General features: G+C 38.5%; 1 protein-coding gene across 9 annotated transcripts in view; it reads left to right on the plus strand.

Moving 5' to 3' along the window:
* The window catches only part of WDPCP (WD repeat containing planar cell polarity effector), a 418,665-nt gene that overhangs the window by 156,541 nt on the left and 249,621 nt on the right, over positions 1 to 12,503 (plus strand). For all 9 annotated transcript variants that reach the window (XR_009506547.1, XM_059943231.1, XM_059943237.1 and 6 more), the window contains exon 10: positions 5,227 to 5,836. Coding sequence is in view for 8 of the 9 variants with exons in the window: in XM_059943231.1 (XP_059799214.1) it covers positions 5,227 to 5,836 (610 nt within the window). In the remaining variant the exon portion in view is untranslated. The remainder of the gene's footprint in view (positions 1 to 5,226; positions 5,837 to 12,503) is intronic.

Genomic DNA, 12,503 nt, shown 5'->3' on the forward strand with positions numbered 1-12,503 from the left:
CTGCCCAACTGGAAGAAATTCAGAAACTGAAATAGCATTTGGTCTAATTCTTCAAGAGTGAGTATTGTTGGTAGGAAATACTGAGTCTGTGTGGGTGAAGAGTGTGGATTTCAAGTAAATCAGCGATCCGCAACCTTTTTGGCACAAGGGACTGGTTTCATGGAAGACAATATTTCCATGGACCACATGGGACGGTGGGTGGTGGGATGGTTTCAGGATGATTCAAGCGCATTACATTTATTGTGCACTTAATTTCTATTATTATTACATTGTAGTATATAATGAAATAATTATACAACTCACCATAATGCAGAATTAGTGGGAGCCCTGAGCTTGTTTTCCTGCAACTAGATGGTCCCATCTGGGGGTGATGGGAGACAGTGACACCCGAAGTGTATTGCTTATGTCCAGTCTACTCCGTAATCTCGTTTTGGTTGCTGTCACTGCAGAAAACCCTGCTTCACAAAGACAGGATGTTAGAAATGGAAGCAGGCTTTTCAGTGCTTTTGTGGCAATCTCAGGATATTCCGCCTTGGCTTTAATCCAGAACGTATGGAGATTTGAAGTTGTCTCAAACATACTTTTAAGGCCGCCATCATTTGCGATCTCAAGTAGTTGATCCTCTTCTAGCACGGACAAGGTCAGTTCACCTGGCTTATTCACAGATGGGTCAAGGATCCATTCCTTCCCAGTTCGGGGGTTTTGTGTGGTTGGGAACTAATGCTCAACTCTTTTGAAAGCTGAGATAGGTGATCATGCACCAGCTGGGAGAAAGAAGGCCCTGGGCTCCGTCTCTATCCAAATCTCTGCTAATGCTTGAAACATGTCAAAAATCCCAATGTTCACTCGTCCCCCCCCCCCCCCCCCATAAATCCAGTTTGGCTTTGAATGCAGCCACTTTATCTGCCGACTTGAACACAGTTGTCGTTCTCCCCTGAAGTGACAGATTGAGTTTGTTGAGCAGGTTGAATATGTCACACAAGTAAGCAAGTTTTGCGACCCATTCTGTGTCACTAAAATGTGCTGCCAGTGGTGACTCTTTTTCTAAAAGAAATCTCTGGAGCGGCTCTCATAACTCAGAAACTGTGGCCAGTGATCTACCTTTAGAAAGCCATCTCACTTCTGTGTATAAGAGAAGACGTGTGTGCTCTGCGTCCATCTCCTCACAGAGCTGCACGAACAGACATGAGTTAAGGGCATGTACTTTAATGTGGTTGATAATTTTAATCACATCCTGCAAAACGTTATTAAATTCGGATGACATTTTCCGGCTAGCCAGCATTTCTCTATGGATGACACAGTGCGTAGACTCACATTCAGAAGCGACCTCTTTGACCCGAGTAGTGAAACCAGAAAGCTGTCCAGTCATGGCAGCCGCTCCGTCCGTGCATATACCAACACAAAATGACCAATTCAGTTTTCCTGATATGTAATCATTCAAAGACTTGAATAGTTCTGCCGCTGTGGTGTTGGTTGGCAACAAAAGTGCACATAACATATCCTCATGCACATCCTCCTGAAAAATATATTGCACAAAAACAAGCATTGTTGCCTTGTTGTCAACATCGGTAGACTCGTCAACCTGGATTGCGTACCACGGTGACTCATTACTCCTCTCTAACAATTGCGCCTCGATATGCTCTGCTGTTTCATCAATTCACCTAGTTATGGTGCTAGCCAAAAGAGGAACACGTGCCACCTTTTGAACTGCAGCCTCTCCTAAAAGTTCACGACAGATGTCCTTAGCAGCAGGCAGGATCAACTCTTTACCAATAGTAAAGGGCTTCTTAGCTTTAGCAATGCAGTTAGCCACTAAGAATGATGCTCTCAGTGCAGACACATTTGATGAAGTGGTGGCCTTCAATAATTGCTTCTGTCCTTTGTGTTCACGTTTTTTCTTTTGAAAAGCTCCAAAGGCTTGTCTTTTAATGCAGGGTGCTTGGTCTCCATGTGGCGAAGCAGTTTTGAAGGTTTCATGGCTTTGTTGGATAGCCGGTTGCCACATATTATACAAAGCAGGCTTGGAGAATGTGAATCACCTGTTGCAATGAACCCATTAATTTAAGTAGGACTCTTGGTATTTTCTTTTAAATGCAGCTTTCTTTTTGTTGGCAGTCTTAGAGTCTTCTGCTGTCTCATCATTGGTCTTTCCTCCTTTTCAAAGAAGCTCTCCAGCGACATTTGTTTTTTTACTCATTTTGGCTAAGGTTAGCTTGTGGGCTTACCAAAACTGTGACTGAGACAAGTGCTCAGTACGGGAAAGAGGCGCGGACAGAAGTGGTAAATAAAATAATGGGCAGGCCATGCGCAGACTAAAATAAGTGTCGGATTCTGATTTAAAGCCTACCACCAGATGCAGCTGTACAATTGAAGTATATCAACTCACTTGCCACTATAAAGCCTGCCACCAGATGCAGCTTAATTATCACTTGGCACTCACTGATAGGGTTTTGATATGTGTCTGCAAGCAATTGATTTATTATGGTCTCTGCTAATGATAATCTGTATTTGCAACCTCTCCCCAGCGCTAGCATCACTGCCTCAGCTCCACCTCAGATCATCAGGCATTAGATTCTCATAAGGAGTGCGCTACCAAGATCCCTCACATGCGCAGTTCACAGTAGGGTTCACGCTCCTATGAGCATCTAATGCCTCTGCTGATCTGACAGGAGGCGGAGCTCAGGTGGTAATGGGAGCATTGGGGAGCGGCTATAAATACAGATGAAGCTTCGCTTGCTTGCCTGCTGCTCACCTCCTGCTGTGCGGCCCGGATCCCTCAGAGGCCACGGACTGGTACCGGCCTGTGGCCTGGGGGTTGGGGACCCCTGAGGTAAAGGACATGAGTGAAGTTGTTGAAAGATAAGCTGAGGCATAGTAAAAGTTTTCAGAGTTTGAGTAAATCAATTCTGGTGGGGCAGTGCCAAACTGGAAGTGGTTAGGAACATCCTACTGATATGAGGCAGGGAAAAGACTGACAGTGAAAGTGCAGAAGCAAAGAAAGGAAATTATTTGATTGGCTATAGTTTAAAGCCAAATTGGCTGTTGTAATGGTTGTCAGTGTTTTGATTTTGTAACTTTGAGGCATTTACAGGTTTAGGTTTTGGTTTGCTTACAGAGGTTGCCATGGAATTAGGGCCTCATCAGTTGAACAGCCTCCTTGTTTAATGTAACAAGTTACAGAGCTGGGAAAATGCAGCTTTAGTTTGACCTCAGAGTAGAGTAATGAAGGGAGACTGTCGGAGATAACACTAGAATTTGCGAGTCAGATCTTGTCCCTCCTTATGGCTTCTCATCTTGTTTAGAGGAAAAGCCAAAGTCCTTATAATGGCCTACAAGCCACTTCACAGTCGTCTCCCTCCCCCAATTCCCACTGTTTTCTTCCTTGCTCCCTTTTATCTAGCCATGTTGGTCTCTCGTTGTTCCTTCATCAGGCCAAGAGTGCTACCTTAGGATGTTTGCTTCCTCTGCCTGGAGCCTTCTTCTCCCAGGTGGCTGCATGGCTTACCCTTCACTTTTAGGTCAACTTTATCAGAGAGGCCTGTCCTGACTTCTATTACCTCCCCTTCTCATTCCTGTTACCTTGCTTTATTTTTCTTCATAGTTCTTAGGAAGTACATATATAGGATCACTAACATCCTGTGTATGTTTGTTTGTGAATTGTTACTTTGTCTTCAGCCATTAGTGTGTATGTTCTCTGAGGGTGAAGACTTACTATTGTATCCCCAGCAATGCCAGGACCAGTTCCTGGCATGTAGCTCATACTCAACCATTTTTTAGACAAAAAAGAAAAACAAGAGCAGGAAAGTGAGTGTGAGGGAGGGAAGGGGTTGGATATGGATCCTATATTGTTTTGCATACCAGGGAGGGGAATAAAAATTTAATTTATTCGTTAGTGGTAGCTATTAAAGGGTTTGAACAGGGGAATGACAGCAAAAACATTTAGTTTAGGAAGGTCAGTTTGGTAATGATGTGTAGGATGGATTTTTTAAAAAATTCACATCAACCCCCTTTCTCTCCCCAAGTCAGTACCATGTAACATAGCTGTATGTGCTTTAAAAAAAGAAATTTTATTTTTTGAAATAGTTTGACTCTCAAGAAACTGCTAATATAATTGCCAAAATAGGCTAAAAGCAAATTCCCTTCCTGTACTTCTTCCCCTTGTTTGCCCCAATGATAGTATCTTCCATTACTGCAGTACATTGTCAAATCCTGGAACAAGACCTTGGTATAATACTATTAACTCAGGTACTGGCCTTAGTTGGATTTCATCGGATTTTACATGCACTTGTGTATGTGTGTGTGTGTGCGTGCGCGCATGCATAGTTCTGTGAAATTTTATCTCGTGTAGAAATGTGCTTTTTAATGTTTCTAAATCTAATTTTGAAGTTTTCGACAAAGTGTTAGAAAATATCTTTGATACCACTCTCCAGGTTCTTGGCCTCCCACATTTACATATAAATAAAGTGAATGGCCTGTTGTTTTATTTCTTTATTCTTCTGCTGAGGTGTTTCTTTGTAGCCTTTCCTTTCTGCACCAGAAATGCTTTTTAAATTTTGCCTCACCAGTATTGCAAATCATATTACCTACCAGGTCTTTTTTTTTTTTTAATTTTAAAACTAGTGCATTACCTTCTTATTTCTTTCTATTGGTCATTTATCTACTTAACAACCCTTCATATCTTTTCTGACAGTAAAATATTTCTACAGGACTGTTAACAGGGTTCTAAAGTTTTTTCCTTTGCCTACCCTGCCCAACTAATTAGAAATATATTTCTGGTAAGTAATTTACCAATAATTTCAGAATTGGGAGGGGTAGTGGATTGGAAGGAGACTGACTAAATTGTTTAAGTCCTTTATTCATCCTTTTAAAAATCAAGCTTCTAATGTCTTTAGATATTCTGCTAGCCATATTATTTTACTAAAAGCCCACTTCATTAGTTTTTATATATCATGGGAAGTATTTGTCTTTATGTTGTTTACAGACTTCCTAAAACAAAGTGTTTAAGTTAAAATTTTATAGCTTAATTTCTGCAGCTGTGCTAAATATGTGCTATATATATTTATATGTGTTCCATATGAGATGTACACATACCTGCTTATATGTTGCTGATATTTAAGGTGATAGTTGATGGTATTCAATAGGATTCTAGATTAATATGCAGGGCTATGCGTGACAGCGGAAGAAAAACCAAGGTCTATATGAACATACTTGATACATTTCTTACAGGTTCTGAGTTCTGTACGCACGGAATGGGATCCACTGGATGTTCGCTTTGGCACCAAACAGCCTTATCAGGTGTTGACAGTGGAGTGCTCCATCAGTGTAGACAAAGAGCCCATGGCTGACAGTTGCATCTATGAATGTGTTCGGCACAAAATCCAGTGTGTATCAGTCACCAGAATACCACTAAGATCGAAGGCCATTAGCTGTTGCAGGAATGTTACTGAAGACAAACTGATTCTGGGCTGTGAAGATTCTTCAGTAATTCTTTATGAAACTCACCGTAGAGTGACTGTCTTAGCTCAGGCTGAACTTCTGCCTTCATTAATAAGCTGCCACCCAAGTGGTGCCATTCTGCTAATTGGCAGTAACCAAGGGGAGCTGCAAATTTTTGATATGGCTCTTTCTCCTATTAACATCCAGCTTTTGGCTGAAGACCGCTCACCTAGGGAGACTCTACAATTCAAAAAATTCTTTGATGTTTCTAGCAGTCTTGTTCAAATGCAGTGGATAGCTCCGCAGGTTGTTTCTAAGAAGCCTGAAAGTGGGGACATCTATGATCTCCTCTTCCTCAAGTTTGACAGAGGACCTTTGGGTGTACTTCTGTTTAAACTTGGTAAGTCAAGGAAGTTGGTGAGTAAATAAATTAAATTTTTTATGATGGTGACAATAGAACTATTCTTGGAATGTAGATTTTCTGTTTGTCATTCCATCAATGTGCTTGCCTTTCAAACATTTCATATAGTTTCCTTAAGAAAGCTTTGTGGATGATTTTCTAAATGTCAAGGTACATTATATATTGAAGAATTTTGAAATTGCATTAATTTTCCATTGTGATGAATAAAAAGACTGAACTAGCCACATTTGATGCTTTCCAAAATAAACTGTCTATTAAAAAAATTCCTTAAGAAATAGTACACATGAGAATATATTAAAAGTATGTCCATTACAAAATTCTGTAATACTTTTCTATTAAAATTATTTTAGATTATAAGTGTCCATTTCTTCCCAGATTGGAAATGTGTAAAGCAAGTGTTTTAAAAAAGAGAAAGGAAATATTTAGTTAGAATTTGCTAAAGATTTTAGATAAAAATATTCAAAAGGATTTATCAATATTTGGAAAAATGTGTATTAATGTATCCCATTTCAACCAGGAAGCTTTAAAGCAGAATTTTATTATTGTGATTTTTTTTGCCTTTTGTAGTTTTGCATTACTGGCTATGTCCTGAAATACATGATATCCTTTAGGCAGTTTTTTTTTTTTTTTTGGAGTGGGGTATTTATTTTTATTTTTTCGGCTGTACGTGGGCTTTCTCTAGTTGTGGAGAGCGGGGGGCTGCTCTTTGTTGCAGTGCACAGGCTTCTCACTGCGGTGGCTTCTCTTATTGTGGAGCATGGGCTCGGTAGTTGTGGCTCGCAGGCTCTAGAGTGCAGGCTCAGTAGTTGTGGTGCACAAGCTTAGTTGCTCCACGGCATGTGGATCTTCCTGGACCAGGGGTCGAACCCGTGTCCCCTGCATTGGCAGGTGGATTCTTACCACTGCACCACCAGGGAAGTCCCTTTAGGCAGTTTTGTATAATTTAACATTCTTGAAAGAACCTCACTTAGGTTTTAAAAAACAGATTTCAATTAATGCACATCACCGCAACTTGAAAACATAGAAAAGTAAATACATTTTAAAACCCCTTACAAGATTTGGCTCTGTGGTACAAAGTTAAGTTTTTAAAGACATTGTAGTGTTTGTTAAATAGCTGTCAGTTTACTTTGTTTTTTTATGGATCTACTTGCCTCTGAAATTGAACACATGAAATAAATCTAATGAAAATGACTTGACTAACTTGAAAGATATCAGGGATATAATGTGAGGGCTATGTTCTTTCCACATATTAAAAATGCAACTAAATCCATTCATAATGTCAGTATTGTCCAAGAAAAATATGTTTGGAATCTCATTTATTATGAGATAATCCAGTTCTACTTTGCCCAACTACACGTTTAACAGTGGTATGTCTCTATACTCATCACTTATTAAAGTGGATGTTAGATGTTTTGCATATCTGTTAAAACTCCCTCCCCCCCCCCCCACCTTTCTCTCTCTCTCTCTCTCTCAATAACCCAAGTTACCTGTCAAACAGAAGGCTGTCTTCTGACGTATACCTAGCCTTTCTTCAGCCCTGCCTTGTGGGCCTACTCACAACAGCTTTGCAAAAAGCACAGCTTTCTCTTCCTATCTCTAGCACATTTGCCTTCTTACTAAAGTAAACAGGCTCTCAGTGTAGGGATTTAGAGGGCTTCCTGCTAATTGCCAGCTTGTAAACTTAATTGGACTATCTCCCTGGGCACTGTTCCTAAATCAATTAGGCAATGAGTTGGCTGTCACCTCTTTTTCCCAAGTAGGTCTCTTGGAAGAGAATTATCCAATAGAAGTCAAGCATTCAAATGAAAAGGTGATAACTTCTGCAACTGACATTTATCATTTAAATTTTATTTTCAATATGACTGAAGTTTTATAGAATAGGGAAATTTTACAGTTTTACAGGCTCTTTAAAGGATCTAAAGATGGAGTTTCCCAGGATTTTTGAAAATGTATTATAAGATTAATGTTTATTACAGATTATTTTTCCTAGGAAGAGTAGATTCCTTGAAACAGTAGATTCCAGCTAACAGATCTTTTTTTTTTTTTTTTTTTTTTTAAAGAAAACCCTGTTTAAAGAACAGATTTTTCTTAGGATCTGCTACTAAATACATCCAGAAATTTTAATATACTTCTTGAATTAACACAGTGCTGATTCTGGGCATCCATGTGGAATTTTCATGTATAATTCAAGTTACTGCATATATAAACAGGTAGTTGCCTGTGCAGTTTCCCCACTAGGGAGCATTTATGAGATGTTTTTCATATGCTTGTTATGCAAGCCTTTGGAAATTTTGACATGAAAGGTGTAGCTTACAATGTAAGAAGCTGAGATAGATCATAGTTTAAAATAGAATGCTGTCATATGTAAACGTGTCAGTGGCTACTGCCAAGATGCTAAGATTTTTGGAATTTGACTCTTAGAATAGGTCAGTTAGTGTCATGTTGAAAGAAAACTCTGTTGCAAGGCTAGGGCTTCCATTCTAAATCCTTAAAATTATCGCACAAATGCACTGTGGTTAAAAGGCCATCACCACTGTTGTAAGAATGCGAAAAACATGTCTTCCTCAGGAGGGAGCTAGAAGTGTCGTCCTCCTTTGTGGAAGCAATGTGTAAAAAGAATTTCTTTACCTGACAGTCATTATGCATATTTCCATATACATATACTGGGATTAAGAGGAGTCCCTAATTATATTACTGAGATATTAAAGCTTTTCCATTCTCATCAGTACCTTTTCCAGCCTTCACTGCTGTCTTTAAACTCACATGATCAGCTCCTTGCCCTCTCAACAGAGAATCTCACCTTTTAATTGGCACCTCATTAACTTTATCTGCTCCTCACCACCCACCCAACGACTTACCTACATGTACATAAATCTTTTCAGTTTCAATTCAGTGGAAAAGGAGCCTTCCTCTTGTCTAAGACTAGTTCCACCACTGGTTCCACTCTGGATCCCATAACATTCCCTTTGATACCTTTACTCTGTCACCTTCCCCACTCTCCCCATGAATTTTGCTACATCATCAGGTACAGGCCCAAGCCACACCATGAAACAAAGAAACATACATACATCTCTTCTTTAAAATTGTTTTCCCTCTGTTATTAATCAAATGTTCACCTTCCTTTCATAGTCAAACTCATTGAAATAGTAGTGAACACTGAATTTCTCTGCTTCTTTACCTCCCATTCACCCCTCACAGCACCACCTTCTGGCTCTTTTCTTCAGTGTTCTCCTGGAACTGCTCTTGGAAAGGTCACTAGTGACGTCCTACTTGATACACATATTTCTCTTATGTTACTTGATGACTTTTCAGCATTTGATGGTTGCTGACCACTTTCACCATCATAGAACTCTCATCATACTTGCTTCTAGGACTCCAGATGCAACTTTTCGTCACTTTTTTATGCTCTTCTTCTGCCTCCTCATGAAAATATTGAGGCTCTCTAAGGTTCCATTTTTAGCTCTCCTCCCATTTTATACAGATTGAGAGTTTATTTTTGATTTTGGTATCCTATCTCTAACTTCAGCCCAGACCACTCCTCACTCCACATCCACATATTAACCTGGCTTGCTGGATACCTCCCCCTGAATGTACGCAGGTATACAGATTTATTATGTGCAGATATGAAGTCATAATCTTTTTCCCTGCTTCTCCTCCTATATTCTCCAATTTGAGGGATGGTACAGTTATTTAGACAGACAGAATCCCAAGTCAGAAGTTATCCTAGAATCCTCCCTCACCCCTGATGCCATATCCAGTCAGCGACCAAATCCCATCAATCCTGCCTTTCTAAATACGTACTGTCAAAAACATCTCATTCTATTTATCCTTGCTGTCATTACCTTAATCTAGATCTTTGCTATTTTACCATGATCAAGCAGTGGCCCTCTATCTGTAATCTTCTGTCTTCCAATCTTCCCAACCCACCGCTCAATTAATCCCCTGAACTGCCACCAGAGTGCAGATTTGGTCATGGATTCTACAGCCTGAAATCCTTCAGTGGTTAATAAGCCTGTCTGCCTCTCTGGCTTCATCTCCCCAGCTGTGCTTCCCTAGTAGCTCCCCAGTCACAGCATGTGCTCTCACACTCCTCCTTTCCATAGTGGTGTTGAGTATTCCATCTACCTGGAGTGCTCCCACAGTGCTTCATAACACCTACAAAATTAGGAAAAGGTTAAAAGTTCAAATGATGATATTAAACAAATAATTAAAGCTAACTTCTTCCCTCTCATAGGATTTTGAAAATCACAGGCAATGTGTGTGCTTGTGTGTGTTTGTCACTCTATCTAAAAATCAAGTAGTCTGATTTTTCTCATAGAACTTTTGTAAGAAGTATGTGTTCTTTAAAAGAGTTATTTTTAATGAGTTATTTAAATTTTACTTTACCCAAGTGGTAATTGGTGGTAATTTATTGCTGGAAGGATATGTCAAATACTTTACTAGATACCTAGTCATCTTAAAACTAGATCTTATATCATTTTAGATGGATTGCTGTTGCAGACAGCATTCTGCTTTCTAGAGTGATGATAGATTTTTAGATCAAGTTTATTGAGGTATAATTTACATAAAATTAATTGTACCTGTTTTAAAAATACATAGGTCAATGAGTTTTGGCAAATATGTATATCCTCATGATTACCACCACAATCAAGATGCAAAACATTTCCCTCACCCTCAAAATTCTCTCAACCCCTTTGCAGTCAATCCCTGCCTCCCTCAAAGCTAAAGTGCATTGATCTGCTGTCTGTTATTACAGATTAGATCTGCTTTTTCTAGAATTTCATAGACATATACTCAAAAAATAGGTCCTCTTTTGTGTCTTGCTACTTTCACTCAGTAAGTATGGAAGAGTCTGTGAGACTCTTCCATGTGTATCTGTAAATTTTCACTTACATTACTGAGTAGTATTCTATTATACAGATAAATCACAATTTGTGTATCTTTTTCACATGTGGATGGACATTTGGGTTGTTTCCAAATTTAAGCCAATATCATTGAAAATGCTATATGTACTTTCTTGTACTAGTCTTTGTGTGGAGATCTATTTTAATTTCTCTTGGGAAGAACCTACGAGTAGAATGGCTGGGCCATATGCTAAGTTTACGATTAACTTAAGAAGAAACTATTTTGGAGTTCCAGTTACTCCACATCCTCACCAAAACTTGGCATTAATGGTCTTTTTCATTTTAGCCATTGTAGTAGGTGTATAGTGGTGTTAGTTGGCATTTCCCTGATGAGCCTTTGGAGCTGGGCATCTTTTATGTGCTTATTTGCCATATATCTTCTCTGATGAAGTATATCTTCAAATCTTTTGCCCAAGTTTAATTGGATTGTTTGTTTATTATTGAGTTGTAAGAGTTTTTATATATTCTGAACAAAAGTCCTTTGTAGGATGATAGTATTGTGAATATTTTCTTCCATCCTGTAATTTATCTTTTCATTTTCTTAACAGTTTTTTAGGTAGCAGAAGTTTTAGTTTTGATGAAAGCCAATTCTTGGATTTTTTAATTTTATGGCTTATGCTTTTTATGTCCTATCAAAGAAGTTTTTGTCGAACCCTTTTTTCTTCTAGAAATTTTATGGTTTTAGCTCTTACAATTAGGTTTATTGTCTAATACAAGTAATTTTTTGTGTATGGTGTGAGGTATGAGTTGAAATTAATTTTTTAATATGAATATTCAGTTGTTCCAGCAGCAACTGTTGGAAAGACTATCCTTCCTCCATTGAATTCCCTTGATCATATGTGTGTGTGTATCTATGAAGACTCTCTTCTCGTCCACTGATCTATATGTATATACTTTAGCGAGTACTACACTGTCTTAATTACTGTGGCTTTACAGTAAGTCTTGAAGCCAGGACTATTAGTCCTCCAACTTTGTTCTTTTTTTTTTTTTTTTTTGATGTGGACCATTTTTAAAGTCTTTATTGCATTTGTTACAATATTGCTTCTGTTTTATGTTTTGGTTTTTTGGCCACGAGGCATGTGGGATCTTAGCTCCCCGACCAGGGACTGAACCCGCACCCCCTGCACTGGAAGGTGAAGTCTCAACCGCTGGACCACCAGGGAAGTCTCTGTTCTTCTTTTCAAAATTGTTTTGGCTACTCTAGATGTTTTGAATTTCTGTGTAAGTTTTAAAACTGACTTGTCAATTTCTACAAAAACACCTGGTGAGATTTTGATTGAGATTACATTGAATCTATAGATCAATATGGGATGGAATGACAATTTAACAATATTGAGTCTCCCAATTTATGAACACAACATCTCTATTTATTCAGGTCTTCTTTAATTTCTCTCAGCAGTGTTTTATAGTTTAAGGTGTAAAGATCTTGTACATAGTTTGTTCATGTTTTTGGATGCTATCGTAATTAGTATTTTTAATTACAACTTTTAATTGTTCATTGGGGTTATATAAAAATAAAATTTTAAAATATTGACCATGTATCCTGCAACCCTGGTAAACTCATTTCTTAGTTGTAGTAACATTTTATTGTAGATTACTTAGGATTTTCTACATAGATGACTATGACAACTTCAGTTAAAAACAAGTTTTATATATTCTTATCCAACGTGTATGCCTTTTATTTTGTTTTCTTCCCTATTTTACTAGCTAGGATGGAACAATATTAAATAGAAGTGGCAAGG

The sequence above is a fragment of the Balaenoptera ricei genome, chromosome 13 (assembly GCF_028023285.1).
Source record: "Balaenoptera ricei isolate mBalRic1 chromosome 13, mBalRic1.hap2, whole genome shotgun sequence".
NCBI lineage: Eukaryota > Metazoa > Chordata > Mammalia > Artiodactyla > Balaenopteridae > Balaenoptera > Balaenoptera ricei.